At 42.3% G+C, this 23,643-nt stretch overlaps 1 protein-coding gene across 14 annotated transcripts in view; it reads right to left on the bottom strand.

The window, feature by feature from the left end:
• Positions 1-23,643, bottom strand: part of ptprt (protein tyrosine phosphatase receptor type T) — a 475,774-nt gene that overhangs the window by 398,042 nt on the left and 54,089 nt on the right. For all 14 annotated transcript variants that reach the window (XM_017723239.2, XM_017723236.2, XM_017723234.2 and 11 more), the window contains exon 2: positions 7,847-7,972. In XM_017723239.2, the coding sequence (XP_017578728.1) occupies positions 7,847-7,972 (126 nt within the window). The remainder of the gene's footprint in view (positions 1-7,846; positions 7,973-23,643) is intronic.

Here is a 23,643-nt window from a genome sequence, read left to right on the forward strand (position 1 = left end):
CTTGTGTGCGGTCACTCAGACATTCTTGCTTTCTTCCCTGTCAATTTTTCATCAATTGCCGGCCTCGCGCCCACCCGGCACTCTGCTCCGGGAGCGAAAAAAATCAGGCATGCAATCAAGCAGCGCCGTCCACAAGAGCACTCAAATCATCACCAAGAACAAAAATAAGGAGACAGGCTAGTTAACCCCTTTACCCTCATCAGGCACCGGCAACCACCCAGCGGCCGGCATTAATGCAATTCTGCCCTGACAGCCTATAATTCCGAACTCCATTACCATTCCCCAAACGGCTAAGTGCAGAGAGAGACCTTCGATTTTCGGGGTACGGTCGAGCAGTAAATATCTAAATGCATCATGTCAAAATGATAGATTCTGGGTGCCTTTTGTGTCTCGCCAGTGAACGATTGGCTCTAAGAGCCCCATCCAGCCAAAAGGAGGTGCTGGCAGAGTGAATTTGGGACAAACTTCTTGAAAGGAAATCTGAAAACGGGGCGTAGGAGAGGACAGAAAGAGGAACAGGAAAATTTAGGTCAAGCTTCTTTGTTTTCTTCAAAGACAGCGTAAGCAAAGCAGTCGCAGGTTCGCAAACAAACCTGCTTTCATGAGCGCAGATTTCAGCATCCGAGTCAAACGCGTGGAGTCTACCTTTATCACATGGCAGGTTTACGAAGACAGGAGCTTTTTTCCCTTCAAAGCCTCCACTGATGACCCTGAATCCAACTCCCACAGTCTAAAAATACTTCTGGGCCTAAGGACGCCTTAGCGGAGTGTTGAGTTTCACTTCTGAAGCGGCACGCATGGGAAACGGCTTATGTCTGATAAAGCTGCTCAGCGCCGCTTGTCATTTCCAGGCTTTATGGAAATCCACAGGCGAGTGTGATGTGTGAGGAACGCTCTGGCTCATCAACCTTTTCCCTTAAATATGCCTGTGCTGAAGTAGTTAGACTCGCTGTCTGCTTGTTTACCTCAAACTGCACCTGAATGATGCACAAAAACAGGGGCTGTGATGATGATTTAAAAGACTAATCATAAATAATTGCTTCATTTTGTGTGGTTAATCGCAATTAATTACTCAAAATAATATGATTAATCACAATTAACAATGCAGTTATTACGTGTTATGGTCTGAGTGTCCCAGTTTTGGCTTATATATCAGGAGCAGTTCAAGGTAAAAGAGCGATTGCCATACATTCATAAAAAGGATGGTCCACTGCAGCAGCCAGACAGACATTGATGGAGGATGTGCTGTAGATGGTCCTATGTAAAGCCTTTTTGAAAAGGGTTCTATACAGCACCCAAAAGGGTTCTTCTATTGTTATGATGTTAAGCTTGTAACAATAGAAAAACTCTTTTGGGTGCTGTACAGAACGCTTTTCTATATAGAACCTTCTAAGGCACATTTATGTACATTCTCCATCAACTTGAAGAACCTTTTCATGATGCCATGAACTGTTCAATCAAGCAAAGGGTTCTTTGGGTGTTCATGGTTCTATACCTTTTTAAAGAGGGTACACTGGATTTCTAACTTGTTTCTGTGAAGTTGATCACAATTCGCTGTATTATTTTGTGTGAATAGGATGAATCGCATTCATCTCATTTTGGTCAAATTTGACCCAGCATTCTTGGCAAAAAGAGCTCTACACAGAACCATCTGTCACAGTTCTATATATAACCATTTTTTGGTATACAGGAAGATACAGTAAGTCATTTTAAAAGCAGTTCATGGTGCTGTCGCTTTATAGTGGACAAAATAAGCCTCATTAGAATGTATTTTTTATTTTCAATAATAAAGTAACATTATATTAATCGTGTGAATGCAGAACCTCAATATCCAGTGAAACATCCAGTGAGAGCAACTGTATCTGCATATTCCAACCACTGAGTGACTTCATACATACACACACACACACACACACACACACATATATATATATATATATATATATATATATATATATAATGCCTCCACCAATCTGTTGCTGCTGCTTTTGTTAGTTTGCTGCTTGTTGATTTATCTTTAGTTAAAGACATTTAAAAGCTGTATTTGAACAAGAGTGCTACCATCACAGATCAGAAAGACATACAGTACTACGGACAAGAGGAAGGGTCAAACTAGGGCAATAAGTTAATGGTGTTAAAAACATTACTGGCATCGATAATGTATCATTATCTCATGATAAATAAGACATTTCATTTAATGAAATGGGTGGGGACTTAGTACAATAAAAAGAATCAAATCAAGTGACCAATTGACCAATTTAACCTACTTTCAACTGTAATTCTGATCAGAAGCATTGTAGTGACTTAGATCTACAAAATTATGTAGATCCATATTAAGCCATATTAAGCATTTTAAAAGCTATATATTGTAGCTGCATGGTCCCACTTCATGCAACATTTTTTGAGAAAATCTAACATTTCATTTTTCGGTAATATATACAAATTAGTCCAGTTAACCAGAATTTTGATTACATTTTAATGAATCAAGAGAATTTTTAGGGAAATTGAAAATTTTTTTTTTGCATGCAGGGACGGATCAAAATAAGTATGAAATTTCCAAACTAATCCAACATTTTGTGAGCTCAAAGCAAGTCAGCATGGCTGAAAAGTCCAATGAAGTGTGTAGCACTGCAGCAGCTCACAGTAAGGCCCATGTCTAGTCAGTGGTACAGAAGGATCTGGTCAGTGTTATTGTGAGACTGTAATAGGTGATGGCTGCTGTAACTCCACAGGGCACACCATCTGACCCTGACTGATGTCTTGAGCCCTGAACTCCAGTGAATGAAAATTTAAAAGTAAAACGTTTCGCACAGGACGAGACGCCTTCCCGCACATTCAGAAACTAACACTGCACAGTTTGTCCTCAAACTCGGGTGAACTCTGAGGTTTGTATCTGATGACATGTGCCGTCTCTTTGCCAAGCACAATGAGCCGGTGAGCCTGCATATGGCTTATCCAATTCATCCATTCAGAGCAGGGTGGAATGGTGCTTTCCACGGTGCAGCTAACCCAGGAACGAGCCTGGGAAGAATGGATTGTGCCGGTGGATGTGGCCTGTGGTGCATGGAGGAATAAAATGGAAGCTGGAGATTTATATTTCTGCTTGTGAGCAATTTGGAAAGGAACGTGAAGGATTGAACCTTTCCGATATTCTTCCATATGTGCAGCAATTTCTGACCAGCAAGGATCTAAATCTCCAAGCCAAGATTGTGGTTTCAGCGCTACATTCTGGAGGGAATCCAATCAAGAAAGGCAGCGTTAATGTCTTCAGTGAACTTACTGACGATAAACACTAGTTGACAGAGAGTTTTATACTTTGGTCAATAATAATGAGACAAAAACTACGTTCACTGATGATAAAGTGATAGCTTTCATTATGTGTATCTTTTATTTCAGGATTATTAAATCTAACCCAATCAAAGTGATCAATAATATATGCCACTCCCTGCCTGAATGTCACCACACAACAAACTGTAGCCCAACAATATAATTTCCGATCAAAACAGCCACAAGTTATTCATTTTACAGGATATATTTGTGACTAGATTCGATAAGATAATCCACTTGCATAGAGATGAAGAAAGTCGAAGGAAAAGATGCAAAAGTTTCCAAAACTGGGGATCAAAAACTGATTAAAAGCTACAGAGAAAATGAGTCTCCTAACAACCACCTGGAAGAGCTGGTCGACCACAAAACTGCCCCCATCAGATAAACAGCACTGAAAGCTTTGATCTCTGAGAGAGAGGAGAACATCAAGCTGCTTCAGATCTGAAAACATCCACAGGTGTTTCTGTCCATCCTTCCACTGTGAGAGGACCACTCTGCGCTGTGGGTCTGAAAGGACGTGTAGCTGATCAAGAAGAACCTCACTGAGAAAAGGGGACGGACACATCAAACAAAGAAGCTGAACGATGGACTGACCGCCCCAGAGTCCAGACCTCAGCACCACTCAATGGGTTTGATTAGTTCAGAAAATCATCAACCAGCTTCTCAGACTGAGCTTTGGAGGCGTGTCTGCAGGTTCTTTGAGGAGCTGAAAGTGATGCTCCTGAAAAGAACGGGAGCTGGAATGAAGGGAGAGAGAGACTCACTGTACAGTTGAGAGTAGATTTAGCTGTTGAGACCAAGTCTAAATTAAAAAGACGGAAAAATTAACTCTGTTGACTCTCCTCCATTCCACAATGAAACTAGATCACTGACATCACTGTCGAGCTCTGAAACCGAGCTGTGCCAGATCAATAGTTGTATTACTGTGTTCTCAGCGCTGCCTGTAGTAATGCTCAGTAAACACATGTAATATGAATCATTCCGATGTTTGGGCTGTTTCATTCTCTCTCCAAAACAGGTCGGATGGACCGTGCTGAACCTGAGCTTGACAGGCTACATTACCTGTCATGCAAGAATATATTAACAGCCCTCTTTCCCAGCTGAGCCATCTTTTCCTCCTCTTTATCCCTCCTCCTTTCAGACAGGCTCTCTCTTTCACGTCTCTCTGACATCTCTCCCTTTGTCTCCAGCCTCCTCCATCAGGTCTCTGGCATCTAATTCAAGTAGCTCTGTATTAAAAGCCAGACAGACTCAATCAGAGAGGCAGTCTGCAGGCACTGCGTCTCCACAGGAGTGAAGGAGTGGCCCACTAACAACCCCCCTCGCCCCCCCATCCAAACCACCCTTGATTAGACAATCAGATAGCGATGACTTCAACACGCAGGCAGATGGTGCCTTTCCTGTTGTTAATTTATTAATAAGCGCTCGCATATTTTTATCAGACACGGTCTGCTTGTTGCTCCCCTAAAAAAAAAAAAAAAAAAAAAACAGACTTTGATGTTTTTTGGCCTGGTTTCATTTTGTGACAGCTGATGTCCTCAATTTTGCAACAAGGCCTCGTATCCCGTATCCCATTACACCATGAACCCGCCCTGCCTTCTGGGAAAGGTCAAGGGCTCATCTTCAACTCACAGATTATAGACCTATCACACAAATATGAGTTCCCATATGGCCCCGTTACAGCGCCCTGCGCCTCGAATCGCACCTTTACTGGGACGCGCCCGGATTCACCCCCGTCCTCACCACAGAGTGCGTAGGCAATCTCCTGCAGCAGCGAAGTGTCAGGGAAGAGTGTCAGTCATTTGAGGGAGGTTAAGATAGCTGGCAGCTGAAGATGGGGCTCGGAGGCCAACTCTATTGGCTTTAAGGGGCGCGGCGCAGCGCAGAGCTGTTGAGCGCTATAGGAGACGGCTGAGTGAGAGTGACAGCGGGCTTGATTGCCATTTGTCTGACTGTGAACCAAAAACGGAGCTACACAGAGGAGCAAACTTCGAGAGAGCTGGCCTACTGAGCACAGCATGAGAGAGAGAGTCTTCTAAGTATAACCAGCCTGGAGAGAACGAGGGAGTCTTGATGAGACTGAGAAAAGATCCAACTCGGGAAGAGACCAGGACAGACAGCAATCGCTATCAGTTTACTTTTACTGCGTTACGATTTTGTCATGCAAATAAAGCTCACTGAATGCTTTACTGAGTGGATTCAGCTACTTTAAAGGAGCAAGATTTGTAAGATTTTAGGGCTCACGTTATTTGGATAGTCCACTATAGTCCCCTATAGATGATCTACAGGTGTTATAGATAACCATCTGGGCCTGGGGTTAGGATTTGCACCAGGGTGAGGGCTAGGAGCAGAGTGAGGGTTGGATTTAGGTTTTGAGTTGAGGTAAAGGTTAGGGTTAGGATTAAAAGGAGGTTAAAAAAAAGTTGTGGTCAATTTAGTAGATATTTCATTGAATGTAACTTGGAAGCAGACGTATCTACAATGCATCTAAAATGGACTATCCAAATAAAATGATAGCGATTTTTAGTTCAGAATGTGGTGTTTTGTGTTGTGGAGATATCTACAGAAGTTAGCAAACTAACCAGCTAACCTTGCCCCTCCTGTCAATAGTGAGTCACTGTGGCGTCAAGTGTGCCATCAGTCCAACAGGAGAGGATGAACAAGTAGCACTGCCCTGAGGCCGTATTCTAACCTCGTCAATCATCTTGCAGACCCCGCCCACGGTTAGACTGTTTAAGGACAGGTAGCTAAAGAAAGGAACAGTAAACGCAACCATGGCTGAAGTTCTTGGCAGGTGACCATCATCATCACTGCTCGAAGCAGGTCCAGGTCTAACAAGAGTTAGCATTGGTGCTGCTTTTCAACGCTGGAGCTCTTGGTGAGTAAAGGGATAAAGTTTGTTGCTTAACACGCAAATTTTCTTCTAGACTGGTAAGTAAAGAGCTATTAATGTTAATATTGGCCATTTAGCTATAACTTATAAAGCTATCTAATTGTATTAAATACGGAGACCTTAAACTGCTCCAGAGTGTCCTATTCTTTTCTATGGAGACTGTACAAGCTGTGTCAGCAATGGGTCACCTTAAAGTAGTAATATGTGAGATGAATTCATACTTCACGAATTCCTACTCCACACTCCAAATAAATAGGGGGCAGCATATTACCAGAAAATTATCGTAAGAAACAAGGAAATGCACAGTCCCTCCTCTAACTTTGTAATCGTATTAACAACTTTAAACAAACACCATTTCACAAAGTATGTTACACATACAAGGAATCAGTCTTGGTGACTCACTCACACATGACGTACAACACACTGAACAGACCACACAAGCACACAGACTTAGAAGTATTTAGAGTATTAAGAGACAAATAAAATAAAAATACAATGAATAAAATAGAATAAAGGACTGATGTGAAAGGAGCTAAAGAGATGAGTGAATAAGCATATATATGTATGTCTGAGTAGTAGAAGATATTAGGGTGGGGCAATATGACAATATATATTGTTATCGTGATGAATTATTTTACAATAAAATACAGTATGTTTTCCTCAACATATTGTGTGTATCGCCGGTACTTGTAGATACTGACCAATTGCATGTTTTATTATATAGAGCAAAATTTGTCCTGTTTAAGTGGATTTGGTGCAATGCAGTGTGTGAAACATTAAATAAGTAACATTGTTTTGACTGTTGTTAATTGTATTTGCAAATATAGCATTACTAGCTCTTTTTTCTCAGTTCCAACTGATCAGATGTCTGAAAAAATACATATCATGACATATTATGTACTGTGAAAATGTCAAAGTACCACAAAATTATATATTGCACATCTCTACTATATGACTTTCATATAATATTTGAAACAGTCATTCATCATTTCAATAAAGCATAACTGTCTCATAACAGTGCTATTAAATGATGTCTACTGTGATTGGCTGTTTCTATCTCAATGAAGTGCTAAAAGGACTGTTGGGTGTCCAGCTGCTACAGATGTGTTCGGGTTTTCGAATGCAGTCAGATCCTCACAGCAATGTTCCAACATCTACTGTAAAGTCTAGAGAAGAATACAGACTATTACTGCAGCAATGGCCCCATTACCACCCTTCTCTTCAGAGGAAACGCTGGAGACTACAAACGTTGTGAATAAGTTAATACACCCTCTACGGAGAACATACTTCTGTTTCATACTTCACAATTTAATGCACAAATACTGCTTATTTGCTGAATTTGACATACGGGGGGGGGAAGATAAACCATAAAATGCATTCTGTCCAGAAGTTATGACACATATTATATTGTAAGTTTTTTATTTTTCTGCCAAAATCTTAAGCACGCGGTTGTATAGTGAAGTGTAAGCCTACATACACAAATGTGGAGGGTTTTGCAGCTTGTGGTTTCAGTAAAAAGTGAATCAGACATAAGAATCAAGGTTGCTAATAGATGGTGATGGATAAAAAAGGTCAAAAAGTGGCGCAGTCCAACATGAAGAGCGAGAATTCCCAGCGTGTACGCACCTGTGGGAACGGCAGCATCCATAGTAGGCCTCTCCCAGGTGTTGACTTGCTCCCAGGCGAAGCCATTGGTCCCCAGAGCCACGCTGTACCCACACTTACTGTAGTGCTCCTCAAACGAACAGCTGCCTGCAGGACATACACAGAGACATGCGAGTGAGAGCGAGGACAGATCGCATATGTCAACATGATTAAGCCACAGACTTGCATCATTATTTCATCTCCACTAAAATCACGATTTTCCACCACATTAAGCTTCATGTTTGCCAGGAGCTACAGATTAAAAAAGCTCGAGATGAGATAGCACTAATTAAATGTACTCGTTGTAATGCGCGTTATGGGACTGAAACAGAGGGAATGGCTGAGCGGCTCCAAAACAATCGCTCATGCTTTCTCCTATTGTGGTTTGTTTTCCATCCGAAGGTGGTTCGGGGATAAACTGAACCGCAGCCACATTTTCGGCCACCTCCATTCGTCCTAGTCATGCAAATCATAGCCATTTAAATATGTATGTTCCGATATGATGAAACTCTCGCCTTTAGGTTAATTAAATTTATCTTGCTGCATAATTCACAACACAAATAGTCATCGCCGGCTCTCAGTTTGCTCCAAAATTAAACGAGAAGATAAAAAGCCTTGAAAACAAGAAGAATAATCCGCCATGAAAGAAGAGAGAAATTGAGTCTCTGCAAAAGAACAGACTTTGTGTCAATGGCCTCTATCAAGTGCATCAAAGACATTCAATCAGACCTTTTAAGCCAATAATAAAGCGTTCGCAATTTCGCTGCGGAGACCTATCAGTCTACTCGATCAAGACGTCGCTCGCCGTGCAAAATCCTGCTGAGAACTCGAAGTCATCAGGGTCCAGATGGCCAGTCATGAAAAAATGAGTTTTCTTTCAGCTTTTCCTAATTGACTTTAAGGAGTACAGAGACATTAAAGTGACACTGCTCTTTGAAGTCCTGTACCAGCAGGACATTTTCATTAAGAGTCAACTGATTATCAGCCCAGCCGATAATCAGATCCAATATTTATCATTTTTCTGATAATCGGAAACACCATTTCAACTTCTTGAAATAAAAAGCATACATGTGATGCATGCAAAGCTTTAACGTAAACCGCCACAGACAGGACCTCTTCTGCTTTAATGTCCCGCCACCAGCCTCACTGGATCGGTCGAAATAAGTAAATACAACCAATCAAAGCTTTGTTAGCCTGTCTCAATGTATCTCAAACAGCACTAAAGATTGGTTGAACCCTCAGAATTCACTTATAACTTCACTCCGTCACTCATGCGCATGGCTCTATTGATAGATGTGGTGTAACACAAGGATCTGTTCTGGGCCCATCTTTATTCTCTTTATGCATTGTAGTGTTCCCTGCTATTAAATGAGACGCAGTTTGTGCACAAGCCATTCTGCTTTATTAATCAACTGTTGTTGGCCCCAGCAATGCTGTACACAAGCAGAATTTTCTCTAAAAGTTTGCTCTAGCTTCGCTTCATCTTCCCTCTTGCCCCCTTTGACTTAGTTCTTCCTGATCTACATATAAATCCATTCTTGCATTGATAATAAAAGTCATTACAGAATAACCTGGCAAAAATGCTGTTAAATAATTAACTAGTCCTAGACAGACAGACAGACAGACAGACAGATAGATAGATAGATAGATAGATAGATAGATAGATAGATAGATAGATAGATAGATAGATAGATCTACAATATGTTGCCTCTGGTTAAGATCACAATATTAAAATTGTAAAATCAGCAAATATCATCCCAAATTATGGGTCTTATTGTCTGCTGATAATCAGTATCGTCCCAGAAAGGCACATATCGGTCAGCCCTAGTTGTCACACTCCATTTTAAAAAGTGTCAAACAATTAATGCAGACTGGAGAACGAGCGCAGGATCCTCTGAGAGGAGGGATCACACACATGTACACAAACTCCAAAACCCAAGCTCTTCATCTTTCCTCTAATTAATGTTGCCTACCAATTTGATCCATTATTGATAAGTCGCCCAAAGCACACAACCAACAGTTTCCATCTTCATCACAGGCGGCGAAAAAGCCTCTCCCCTCCCTCACAGCTGCTCCTCCGAGAGGAGAGCAGAGCAGCTCGCAGGGAGGAGGAGGAGGAGGCCTCGCGTGCACGTGCGTTTTTTCCGCAGGCGCCGTCGAGGCGCTTTCTCAAATCTGCTCTAACGTGTTGCACCTTCGTCAGAGCAAGCAGCGCGGAATGAACGGAGAGATGTAGCGCACATAAAGAAAGAGAGCAGACTGTTAACATCTGCTGGAGTAACAGAAGCGTTTGGTGACAACGGCAAACAAACGAGCGAAGATGTGAATCTTCATGTGGCCACACGATGAGATGTTTTCCTTCCGTGACATGATGCTTTTGGTGAAGAGCGGCGTTTACGTTTTCTAATTCAGGAGCCGCATTATAGAATCTTTAGTCCTCCACCAGGATCTGACACACTGACATGGTTTGGAATTTTTCATTAATTCACATCACAGGGGCAAATCTAAGCTTAACTGAAGAAGTACTGCTTATCTCAAATTTAAGGCACAGTATACAATTTCAACCCTAAACACACTGGAGCCTATCCCAGCTGTAATTGGCCAGGATACACCCTGGACCTTGGGGCAGTCCAATTGGCCTGACTGCCTGTCTTTGGACTGCAGGAGGAAACCAAAGTACCCGGAAGAAACTCCACACAGAAAGAACTCCGGCCAGGGAATCAAACCCAGGCCCTTCTTGCTGTGAGGCAACAGCGCTACCCACCGCGCCGCCTCAATCCTAAACACTTTTGGTCAAATTCAGTGAAAATCTCCTCAAAGTCCACTAGCTCCCCATTCTGTGCACACTAGAAAATAATCTGACATACTAAACAAAGTGGTTTGGAACGAGTTACACAAAACTACTCCAGCCAATCAGCACCTGGGGGCACTCGTTCTTGTGCACAGGATGAGGGAATGAGGGGGACTACATGCTAAACTCCACCTCGACACAGGAAGAAAGGTTGTGAAGAAACAGCCAAAGAGGAGAAGCTCTGAAGAACAAAGATTAAGAAACAAGTTCTCCAATCTGGCGAAGGAGTTATAGCAGTGGAGAGACCTCTGAAAGTTGACAAGGCTGACGTTGGCTTCTTACTTGCATTTTCTCATTCCACCTTAAATTATGCAGCAGTTCCATTCTGGCACCTGAATGTAACTGATGATCCATTTAAGGTGGAACGGGAAAATTCAAACCAGATGTTGAAGCAGTTGAATGTAACTGCTGCAGTATTTAAGGGGGAACAATTCAAACCAGAAGCTGAGGCACCTGAATGAAACCATTTAAGGTGGAACAGGAAAATTCAAACAAGAAGCTGAGGCAGCTGTATGTAACTGCTCTACCCTTTAAATTGGAGTGGAAAAATCTGAACAATAGGCTGAGGCAGCTGAATTTAACTGCTGCACCATTTAAGGTGGAATGGGAAAATACAATAAATTGGCCCAAAGAAGCTGACTTCAGCTTCATGGAGAGTTGAAAGGCCTGAAAAGGGATGAGGAGGCTGCTCTGTGTCTGTGTGACAGGTGGACAATATTAACTTATTTTTGATGCTTCACAGAACCAATAGGTCAGTACGGATTTATCCCGTTTGCTAATGGTTGTGGTAGCAACTGGTTAGGAGTTGAGTTAATATCCATCCATCCATCCATTTTCTAAGCCGCTTCTCCGTCAGGGTTGGGGGGGGGTGCTGGAGCCTATCCCAGCAGTCTTCGGGCGGAAGGCAGGATACACCCGGGACAGGTCGCCAGTCCATCACAGGGCTTGAGTTAATATATCAACAATCATTCTCCAGAATCATATAATGCACCTTTAAGATATCCTAACCTACTCAATCAAGCTGGATAATAAATTGGTATGTCTGTTACTAAGCAACTGATATGCAATGTGATGTAAACAAATATTAAAGTTGGTTACCCAGACAGCTACCAAGTTGAAAATGTTATTGTGACTGAGACTTTAGACTATTCCTGTAATATAACTCCAGTTTCTTTACTAAACTCCTTCTCTCCACACTGAAAGTCCACAAGACTATGATAAGGACAAAGGACTCCTGGTTTCTGAAGCGGTTTTATCTTCCAAAGCTGAAAAATAAAACACATCACTCATGAAGCTTGGCTGCTCTCCTGTGTTTTATCTCTCTTAAGAACTTTTTAACCTCCCAGCTCTCACAGTATCTCACAGTAGGCCTGCAGAGGAAGGCTGGAGCAACAAATTAAAATCAGTAGAGTGCTCCTGCTGTGACCACGGCCACGAGGACGCTCTGGGCGATAACTGCTCTCTTTGGAACGTCAGAAGAAGACTTCAACATCTCAACGTGCCTTGAGCAGGTTCAGGAACCTGAGAGCTCACCAACGGCAGCTAAATGTTTTTAGCCTGAGCTTCTCCTGCACTGTTTGAGGTCTTAGTTAGGACATATTAAATTTACTGTCATCTTAGTTGCTTTAATTACGTCAGCGATAAGCAGCATATGTCTTCCAGAGTTCCTTGTTTTTCACTTCCCCCAGCAGCGTTTCTGAGCGAGCGGACAAATACTGCGGTCTGGAACTAAACCCATTACGTCCAGTTCAGTAAACACGGATAACAGCTCAGATAGCTTTAATTAATCCAGCAATCGATGCAGACTAATAGAGACACTCCACCCCCACCCTCTTGTCGCCTGGTATCGTCCCACCAAATCTCAACAGATGGCACAACAGCGTGGCTGTAATTTTTAGAGGAGACATATTTTAGCTCCCTGAGCTCTTCAAAGACAAATGTGTAGAGTATAAAACAAATAAGTAATAAAATGACTAAGTGTTACCACAGCAGCTTTTCTATATGTGTTAGGCTTCCTAGGATACTGCTAATTTCCTTTAGTGGTTTTAATGTGGTTTGCCTGTTATGTTAGCACCAAGCTAATAGCGGTGAATATAGATATCTTATAGCTCTCTAGATTGAATGCAGACATCTGAAGCCAGTAACTGACATTAATGTAACATATTATTGACTTTGACTGTTACGTATGGATGTTGAAAGCAAGTGGGTGTGGTTATTCAGTGAGAGTATGAAGGCTGGGTGAGTGGGCGTGGTTATTCAGTGAGAGTGTGAAGGCTGGGTGAGTAGGCGTGATTATTCAGTGAGAGTATGAAGGCTGGGTGAGTGGGCGTGGTTATTCAGTGAGAGTGTGAAGGCTGGGTGAGTGGGCGTGGTTGTTCGGTGAGAGTTTGAAGGCTGGGTGAGTGGGCGTGGTTATTCAGTGAGAGTATGAAGGCTGGGTGAGTGGGCGTGGTTATTCAGTGAGAGTATGAAGGCTGGGTCAGTGGGCGTGGTTATTCAGTGAGAGTGTGAAGGCTGGGTGAGTGGGCGTGGTTATTCAGTGAGTGTATGAAGGCTGGGTGAGTGGGCGTGGTTATTCAGTGAGAGTGTGAAGGCTGGGTGAGTGGGCGTGGATTCAGTGAGAGTATGAAGACTGGGTGAGTGGGCGTGGATTCAGTGAGAGTGTGAAGGCTGGGTGAGTGGGCGTGGATTCAGTGAGAGTATGAAGGCTGGGTGAATGGGCGTGGATTCAGTGAGAGTGTGAAGGCTGGGTGAGTGGGCGTGGTTGTTCAGTGAGAGTGTGAAGGCTGGGTGAGTGGGCGTGGATTCAGTGAGAGTATGAAGGCTGGGTGAATGGGCGTGGATTCAGTGAGAGTGTGAAGGCTGGGTGAGTGGGCGTGGTTGTTCAGTGAGAGTATGAAGGCTAATTTCTCAGATGGCAGATTCAGTGAATAAAATACACACACAGCCACTTGGTTGGACCCCCTTTTGCCTTCAGAACTGCTTTAATTCTTCGTGTCAGACTTTCAACAAGGTGTTGGAAACGTTCCTCTGAGGTTTTGGTTGGTTATTTGAGTTCCTGTTGCCTTTCTATCATCTGGAACCAGTCTGCCCATTCTCCTCTGACCTCTCACATCAACAAGGCATTTTCGTCCACACAACTGACCGCTCACTGGATATTTCCTCTTTTTCGGACTGTTCTCTGTAAACCCTAGAGATGGCTGTGCGTGAAAATCCCAGTAGATCAGCAGTTTCTGAAATACTCAGACCAGCCCGTCTGGCACCAACAACCACGCCACGTTCAAAGTCACTTAAATCCCCTTTCTTCCCCGTTCTGATGCTCGGTCTGCACTTCAGCAAGTTGTCTTGACCACCTCTACATGCCTAAATGCATTGGGTTATGGCCGTGTGGCTGATTAGCTGTTTGTGTTAACATATAGCATAAAGTGGCTGGTGAGTGTATTTGTAAACTGTGGACTAACCCTAACTTACTGGGCCTCCTTTAAAAGCCGATTTCAGAACAGCTCCACTTCTAACTGAGAACCATCTACCAGCAGAACGCTGCTGTTGTGGTCCTCGCTGAGTGAAGTGCAGAGTGTGTGGGAGAATGTTAGCTCTCCTCGAGGCAGACGGCTCCAGTCAGAGCATACGGGGAGGGGAGAAGAGGCAGAGTGAGCCGATTGGCCGCGTGTGCCGCCTCAGATGAAACCTCGCTCGGCTAGTCAGTTCGAATTACACCGCAGAGGCCTGACGTGGGCACACAGCGGGACAGGAAACTCGCAATAACACGCTAAACTCGTTCTCTACCTTCCGTCAGCTTTCACAGACACGTTCCTGACAGGCCAGCGCACACGCCACACTCCTCAACATGTAGCTCATTCAATTTAGCAGCTCCGTCAAGCTAAGCTAATGGCTGCCTTCAAAGCCTCACCTGAATCTAGTACTCGTATCACCTTCAGACACTCTCAGTCCTCTCCTGTCCATCAGACGCGTAAACAAAGGTGGATTGCCCAGTGGATGGACACAGATTTCTCCCGTTTGATCAATTCACAAAGCCAGGGCAAGCCAGAGAGCGTCCTTTATTTATTTAATTGCCAGTTTAAATGGCCATTAAGCACAAACTATTCATTTTTCAGGAGATATTTGTGACTTGATTAGATTTAAGACAATCCACTTCCGTAAGGAAGGAAAAAGACAAAGGAAAATACATGAACGTTCCCAAAACTGGAGTGGAAAAGCTACACAGTGGCTGATTTGTTTGGAAATTAGTTTATCTGCAGTCTCTAAAAGGATGGTTCTTTAAGGGTTCTTTAGTAACAACGACGCACTATTTACAGCTATGAACACTCAAAGAACCACTTGCGTGCTTAAATGGTTCTTTCCACGGTGAAACGGTTCTTCAGATTGATGGAGAATGTGTGTGTGGGTGTTTGAGTGTTCATGGTTCTATATAGGACCACTGTCTTCACTAAAGAACTCTCTTTTTAAGAGCGTTCCTGCTTTAAGGCACAGAAATGTGTCCAGAGCTTCTCTCTGTAACTCAGTGTTCTACTAAAGGACAGATTTCTAGTTTAAGTGGATGATCTGCACCCACACCAGCCAGCAGAGAGTTTAGGTCTTGCAAGAACATGCTTTCACTTAAGGAAGCTCACCGACGTTCACATGTTTGCCAGGCACAAGTAGGACGTGTTGTGTTGCTCATGTGGGTTTTCACACCTTTTTTATCCTTTAAAACAGCACGTGGGGGAGTGGGGACTAAACTCTCGGATCTGACTCACTGAAATCGCATTTCACACTTACAGTCTCTGCATCTCAGAGTTAAACGCTGCCATTAAAAAACGCTGCATGCTGGACGCCCAAACGCGCCAAACGTTCAGCTCTCTGCGGACTAAGAAGTACAGCGTGCAGTGCCAGAACCGGAATTCTTGGCATTTCCGATTCTCCTGTGGGTTTCTGCAGACATAGTGTCTATTCGTTTGCTGCATCTCTGGTTGATAATGATTGGCAAAAACAAATGAAAAAGGCTTGCCCAGTTAAGAAAGAACAACAAAAATATCCAAAATCTGATACGATAAAAAGTGGCTGACATTGTTTGTCAGGAATCATTGATTCTCAGAAGGACTGGAGCCACGGAGTTGGCCCGAGACGATTTCTCAGGAGGAAATCAAACCAGAAAAAGCTCTCACTGTAGACACTCAATGCAATGGCCACTGAAGAAAAACCTACGAAAACTGGGTAACACTACGATACGCAATGTTCTTAAAGGGAACTTCCACCAATTATTCAAAATTTCTGCATAACTCAGCGTGTGAGGTGTAATCAGAGAGATTCAGAGGGTTTGGTGTGAAACGGTTCAGACGTCTTTTCAGTGGTGGTGATGGGAACCAGGCGTCGCCATGACTACAACACAGATATAGACACTTTATTTACCATCCAGAACCACCAGAGAACCTACACGAGTCTTCTGAGCTTATATGGAATGTTGATGATGGAAAATAGAGGAAAATCTGGAATAATCCGTTTTCTTTGGGGACTATTTTGCCGCACAGCTCCCTGCATGTCTCCCTCCACCATGAATGGAGTTGAAGTTCTCTAAACTGTCATAAAACAGCGTCTCAGTCATCAGGCAGTGAATTCAGAACCATTTCATGTAGGAACTTTCTGTGAGGAGCTTTTAGAGGGGGACGTCTGGTTCCCATCACTACCACTGTGAGCAGTTCTGACTCGGTCAGTTTATCTAGAACAGAGCGTTTCACACCAAACCGCTCTGAACGGCTCTGTTTATATCTTAACCACTTAATTATGCAGAAATTTAGAAAAGTCAGCGGATTTCCTCTTCATGGTAGCTCAATTCAGTCATTAGAAGGTCTGTCTGGATACTTTTGGACATAGACTGGCTTTATATAACTATAGAGGGTGAGTATGAACATGCTGGGTGTACTTCTCTTTATTTTGCAGTGTTCGGCTTGTATCCCTCTGCTATGCAAACCAGTGATGACCTAATATTTATACTTTAATAACTTCTTAAATTCTCCTTTTAACACTATATTTAAGTATCTTCCTGTATGGAAAAAATATATTATTGATTCGATTAATACATCTAACCAGCTAGACAGAAAAGCACAGAGGTTGAGACAACAGTGTCTTCTGTGTGAGACTCCGCAGCAGTCTGCAAAATCCTTCTCCTCATCTGAGTGTATGAGGATGCTTTGCATATTAATCCCTTGATGGAATGTCTAGAAAGCAACCCGAGGCTCAGTATTGACATTAATCTCTATCCTGCATGGGCAGAATCAGGTGGGCTGCTTTAGTGAAAAGGGCAGAGCTGAACTTCTCACTTTGTCTTTTTTCTTCCCCCCAGAGACGCAGCAGAGAGATTCAGCGAGCTTCAGGGAGAGAGTCTCTTACGGCCGCCGCATCGGAAACATTCACTTTAATATGACAGCTGTGGTTTCCAGGTGAAGAGGAAAGTGCTGGAGAGACACTGAGTTAGCTGAAGAATGAAATCAGGTAGAATGAAAAAAGGAAACGCTTCACTGCAGCGCTGCGTTCATCCGGATGAAATAACACACAACAACTGACTTTGCGATTTCTGTCATTAACATAAATCTTACAAATTCTGGAGAGATGATCCTGATCTGCTGCTGTCTGAACTGAGCTCAACCACATCACTGCATCTCCTCTGATTAATACTGTATTGACAGTATTAATGTATTACTGTAATGACTCACTGGGCACTTTACACTGTAACACTGATGCAACTCAGAGTTAGTGATGTCTATAAAATGTGCTTTTACTTTACCTCCTACCACTCAGCGCCTGCTGTCATGTTAATACAACAAATCGGTCTCATATGCCATGGAAATATGCTTATACTTTAATGTAAGTCTAGATTTAATTCTATTTGTCTGCATAATTTATGTAAGTTTATGTGCAATCATATGTCTTACAACTGAACCACTACAATTTCCCTTCGTTTGGAAGTTCGGAAGGTAGAAAGTTCGGAAGGAAGGAAGTTCAGAAGGAAGTTTGGAAGTTCGGAAGGAAGGTCAGAAGGAAGGTCAGAAGGAAGATAGGTAGGTAGGTAAGTCTGTCTGTCTGTCTGCAAATGAGAAACTGAGACTCCATATCCATTACTTAAAAAAAATCATATAGTATATCATAATAATGATTAAGTTTCTCAAAATCATGACCTAGTATCATAATTATAACTTAACATCTCATAATTATGATTAAATGTCATAATTATGATTTAGTATGTCATACCTATGACTTATTATGACTTACTCTCTCATAATTATGATTAAATGTCATAATTATGATTTACTATGTCATAATTACGATTTAGTATGTCATAATTATGACTTGGTATATGAGGAATGAGGACATGCATTCAAGTCATAATTGTGACATAATAAGTCACAATTACGAGGTACAAAGTCCTAATTATGATATATTTAGTCATTATTATGAGATAATAACTCAGTCGTGAGACAGTGTCTTAATTGACATACTAAGTCATAATTATGAGATACTCTTACAAGCTTGGCATCATAATACAAGAACCCTTTATGGTGCTAGATAGAACACTTTTCAAAAGGTTCTGTATAGAACGGTCTACAGCACGTTGTCCATCAATCTGAAGAACCATTTAATTATGCAAAGGGTTCTTTGAAAGTATATGATTCTATATAGGACCACCGTCTTTACTGAAGAACCCTTGAAGAACCATCCTTTTTGAGTGCGCACTGCAAAGTGCTGCTGAAAGAAATCTTTCACTGTACTGAAATATTACTGTGATTATTTTGTCCAACTGCTATAACAATCCAGTGCATCACTATAACAGTGAATAATGAATTCAAATAAACTCTTCTCTCTTTTTATTTCCCTCTTTTTATGCCGGCTCTCCACAGACACACAAAAGCACACACACACGCTTGTATCCACACTCTGACTGTCCTTGGCAGTTAATTATTTTCTGCTTCCAAGTGGAGGTTTGAAGCAAAAGCAGCAAAAAATTCAAGAGCAGACAAGACAAGGCTACCTCGCAAGGTAATTCAGGACATACCTCCAGAGAAATCTCTCCCTCTCTCTCTCTCTCTCTCTCTCTCTCTCTCTCCCTCTCTCTGTGAGGAATGTTGCCTCGCTGCTCTCCGGATCATAAAAATTTACCAATAAAAATGATTAGCTGTTACAAATTGCGTGTCCTGCATTTTTCCTCCCTTAAAAAACTGATTACAGGAGGAAAAAAAACTCCTAAGGGTAGTAAAACAAGACTGTGTGTGCAGCTCCAAACGACTGTTTCCTCTGCTTTAGACAAGCAATACGTTAAAGTCCAACTGAACTCCCTTCAGTCGTCCTACGCAAGCAAGACTCGGAGGGCGAACGTACACCCAGCATGTTCATATTCACCCTCTGTAGTTATATAAAGCCAGTCTATGTCCAAAAGTATCCAGACAGACCTTCTAATGACTGAATTTAGCTACCATGAAGAGGAAATCCACTGACTTTTCTAAATGTCTGCATAATTAAGTGGTTAAGATATAAACAGAGCGGTTTGGTGTGATCCACTTGGTGTTCTAGATAAACTTACCGAGTCAGAACCATTCACAGTGGTGGTGATAGGAACCAGACGTCCGCCTCTAAAAGCTCCTCACAGAAAGTTCCTACATGAGATGGTTCTGAATTCACTGCCTGATGACTGAGACGCTGTTTTATGAGAGTTTAGAGAACTTCAACTCCATTCATGGTGGAGGGAGACATGCAGGGCGCTGTGCGGCAAAATAGTCCCCAAAGAAAACTGATTATTCCAGATTTTCCACTATTTTCCATCATCAACATTCCATATAAACTCAGAAGACTTGTGTAGGTTCTCTGGTGGTTCTGGATGGTAAATAAAATGTCTATATCTGTGTTGTAGTCATGGCGACGCCTGGTTCCCATCACCACCACTGTAAAGACGTCTGAACCATTTCACACCAAATCGCCCTGAATCTCTCTGTTTACACCTCACACTGATTCTTTTCTAAAATCCCCCATAATTCAGTTTTTTGTTCTATTAAAAAAGCACTGACCTATAGAATGGGACACTCTGGAGCAGCTGCACATGAGCACATGCTCCATCAGTCTGAAGAACCATCTCACCATGCAAACTATTTAAGCATGCAAATGGTTCTATATATAACTCTATGTAACTCTGAATAGAACCATTGCCCTTCTAAATTGTACCCTAGCTGTAAAATCATGTTTTAAGAGTGTGACTAAGAATATTTATTAGTGACTAATAAAGAACCTGACCAGCCATGATGTCATAGAAGAACCATAGAAGAACAGTGGTTCTTCTAATGCATTACTCCAAAGAGCTCATTGTTGGTTTCAGGAAGGATGCTTTTTGTAAATGAGATGTAAAGAAGATGTCCAAAGTTTAAAGAACCTCAAAATGCTATACCAGTTAAAAGTCCTTTAAATGTCCAATCAAACAAAGAATGTTTATTTTGATTGGCAGTTAACAAAAGGCACACTAAGCATGGAAGAACGTACTGGTTCAAATACGTCTTTAACTTCACTCAGTGGAAAAACTGTTCATGGAAAACAAAAATTCTCAATTTTGTTAAAGAAAATGTTTGATGTGGTGTGTGGACACCATACACTCTCCAGTCCATACGTTCCATGTATGTGATGTGAGTAAAACTAATCATTTACATATATCCACCTATAGCAGTTTAGCCCCACCCACTTACACTGAAGCTATAAGGAGGAGTGTTTCAGTCCCAAAATGCTTTTGAACGAGGCACAATGCAGGGCAGCCAATCACAACAGCTCATTTACATACACCAGTCCTAACCACCAGGGGTCCACAAACTGTTAAATTATCTGCATCTCTCTCTTTGTCACGATCCAGCTCAGAAATCCAGTTCAAACCCTTCCTGAATACGTAGAGCTGCCCTTTCCATTCCGTCTCATCATGAGATCATACGAGACTCACATCCGGAGTTATGAGCCTGTGAAGAGGGGCCGTCACCTGCCTCTCACCGTGTGGAGCTGCTGGATTCGTGTGTCTGTCTACATTCTGTGTGAAACTGACCGATGGACAATCAGGAGATCACTAATGACTGACCGTCACGCCGGAAACCCTTCATTCTTCGTTCATTCCACATCAGAGACTCGTGTGAAACGGCGTCAGAGAGTTTACAGCTGCTGAAGCTACTGAAGCTGCTGCAGCGGGTTTGGAAAGTAGTGATGAAGATAATGGAGCGTTTAGATATGAAACATATGAGGATCGTGTTCTATGAAGAACCTTTAGAGGACCGTTTAAGAAGAGATGGACAAATGGAGAACATGATCCTCAGAGGGTTAAAAGCACAGCCTGATTCATTCTAAGGGAGAAACAGGTCATGTAAAAATGAACGGTGACTGTTTTCGACTGTTCTGTGCAACAAATATAAGAGAAGGGGAAAAGGGGGGGTTCCATGGTTCTCCACTGTAGTTACTGCTTTTTAATTTAGAATTCCTCTTCATAGATTTGTGCTTAAAAAGATGTGCAAAATAAACCGGGGAGCAAACAGAGCCCTGAAATCTCATACAGCACTTAAAAAAATGCCAAATAGACTTGAGGAGGAGCACCAAGAGTTCTGTCAGAGAGCACTTCCCCCTAAAATGCCTGAACGGAACACGCAGTGCATTGACTGTCAAAATGCATGAGGGGTGAAATATCCGCGGAAGGAGGGAACGAGCTGCACCGATAAACAAAACATCTCACAGCAAAAGTTTTCATATAAAACTTTGCTGCATGTTGTTCGGGGACTGATACTGTAATTTATGCTGAAAAATAAAGAGGAAGGTATACTAACGTCGGCTTCAGTGCAGCCAGTGTTGTTATTCCGTCCAGTCCTGCAGTGAATCAGCTAAAATCACTGACACTTAAGCTTTGGGGTCTGATTCATGCCGCCAGAGACAATGCAGGAGGTTAATTAACAATAAATCCACTAAACTAATTTCAGCAATTCATTCTTATGCTAATTTTTCTTCCAGCCTTTTGTCGGTGGCCCTCTTGCCTAATCGCCAGTCTAGAGCTACTAGTCACATATTTTAGACTCTTTATTGTTCTTAAGGGCCCATTTCATGCTAAACTGAATTTCCCTCTTTTTATTTTTGTAATAAAAGAGTTTGATGTTACATGTAAACATTGTCAAAGTTTACACTACCGAGTTTATAAAGACCGTATATGGGATCTATGTTTTGAATTCACTGATGTCAACAGAGCAAACTCATTTACATACACCCCCATTCAGCCTTCAGCAGGTTAATAGCCCCACCCACTCACTCTGAAGTTATACAGAGTGTTTCAGCCAGCCAATCAAGGCAGAGCTCACATTATATAAATCAGAGCTGTCCAAAGTCCGGCCCCAGGGCCAAAAGCAACCTGTGGAGAGAGTTTAATCGGCCCCTGTCTTCTGTTTCAGAGCCAGCCAGTACGCTGCAGCTCCTCCTTTCGCCTGATGGTGGCAGCAGTGCTGTAAGGTTACAGTGTAAGGCTGCACTGCGGTAACGAAGTAGCTAAAGTTTAAGAGCCTTTCTTCTCGGACTGACCTGCAGCTTCATTTACTGACCACAATTAGTCCAGAATGAGCCGTAAAGCTCAGACTAACACCAAGAGCCGCAGAGTTTGATGGAAATCTGATCTTTTTTTTATGAAGAGCCGCAGAAAACCAGCCTCGTGTTTCAAAAGACCTTAATAAATTTAATATTAACAGTCATGAAACGGCATGAAGATCACAGTAAACATTCAGGAGAGAAACTAAAGCAGCTGTAGCTCCAAGTCTCACAGCTCCAACTCCATATCAGAGCAGATTCAGCAGATCAAGGAATATTAACCCTTTAAGGAGGAACAATAACGGCTGTTTATCTGCTCTTCTCCTTTAATACAGTGATTTATGAGTGAGGTCACTGCATATATATTATTTATATTTTTTGAACAAGTAAATACTTAAAAACCAAATAATTAATAATTAATCTGTGAGTTTCTGGATTTTCTGTACAAGATGCACAAGGTTTATTTACATGAACGCAGTTCAGATCTCAGTAAGAGCTCAATTTGTTAAATCAGAGGAGTGATAAAGTGAGTGATGTGGCTTCTAGTGTTATTCATTTGTTTACTTAGGCAAAAATCTCAGAATTTCCAGTTTAGTTATATATTACGTTCCTCACATTTCAAATTAAATGCAACAGCAGCACTGAGAAATCACATGAAGAGCAGACTGAACAGCAAAAACAGACTGTTTTGCATCAGGCTTAGCTCAAACTTCCACGAAATAGTTGCTTACTCAAATAGAGAGAGGCTATTTTACTGAAATAAAATTCAAAATAAAAGTAAAATCTAAAATAAACCACAGAAGCCAACGTTCAGATTGCTCATTAAATTGTATTACTTGAAAGGGACCTATCAGGCTCATTTTTAGTGTTCATAATGCTATTTTTGGCTCTACTAGGACAGAATTGCAGCATCAATGTTCCAAAAAAAACACATTATTTTCCTCACACTGTTCATCTCTATTCACCCTCTGTCTGAAACACTGTTATAGCTCCTGTGTCTTTAAGCCCCGCCTCCTGATGAGCCAAGTGTGCTCTGATTGGTCAGCTCGCCCACTCTGTTCTGATTAGTCAGCCTCCAGAGCGGTTCCGCCCCTCCACGTTCCGTCCGTCTTGCAGTCTGCAGACAGACTGTTCTCTCCTGAGCAGCTGTAACTCCACTGTGGCTGTTTCTCCAGTGGTGCTGGTTCTGCCGGATCAGTTTGATCCAGAGTGGATCCTGAAAGTCCGGTCAGCGTCTCCAAACACTACAACACTGACCACACTCTTCTTCCTCCAGTAGGCACTGTGTGACGGGGCCGAGCTCACCAGTAGGCGGGCTGTAAGGACTGTTACATGATGACATCATCTTGTAACAAAT

Source organism: Pygocentrus nattereri, chromosome 26, assembly GCF_015220715.1.
Source record: "Pygocentrus nattereri isolate fPygNat1 chromosome 26, fPygNat1.pri, whole genome shotgun sequence".
Lineage (NCBI taxonomy): Eukaryota > Metazoa > Chordata > Actinopteri > Characiformes > Serrasalmidae > Pygocentrus > Pygocentrus nattereri.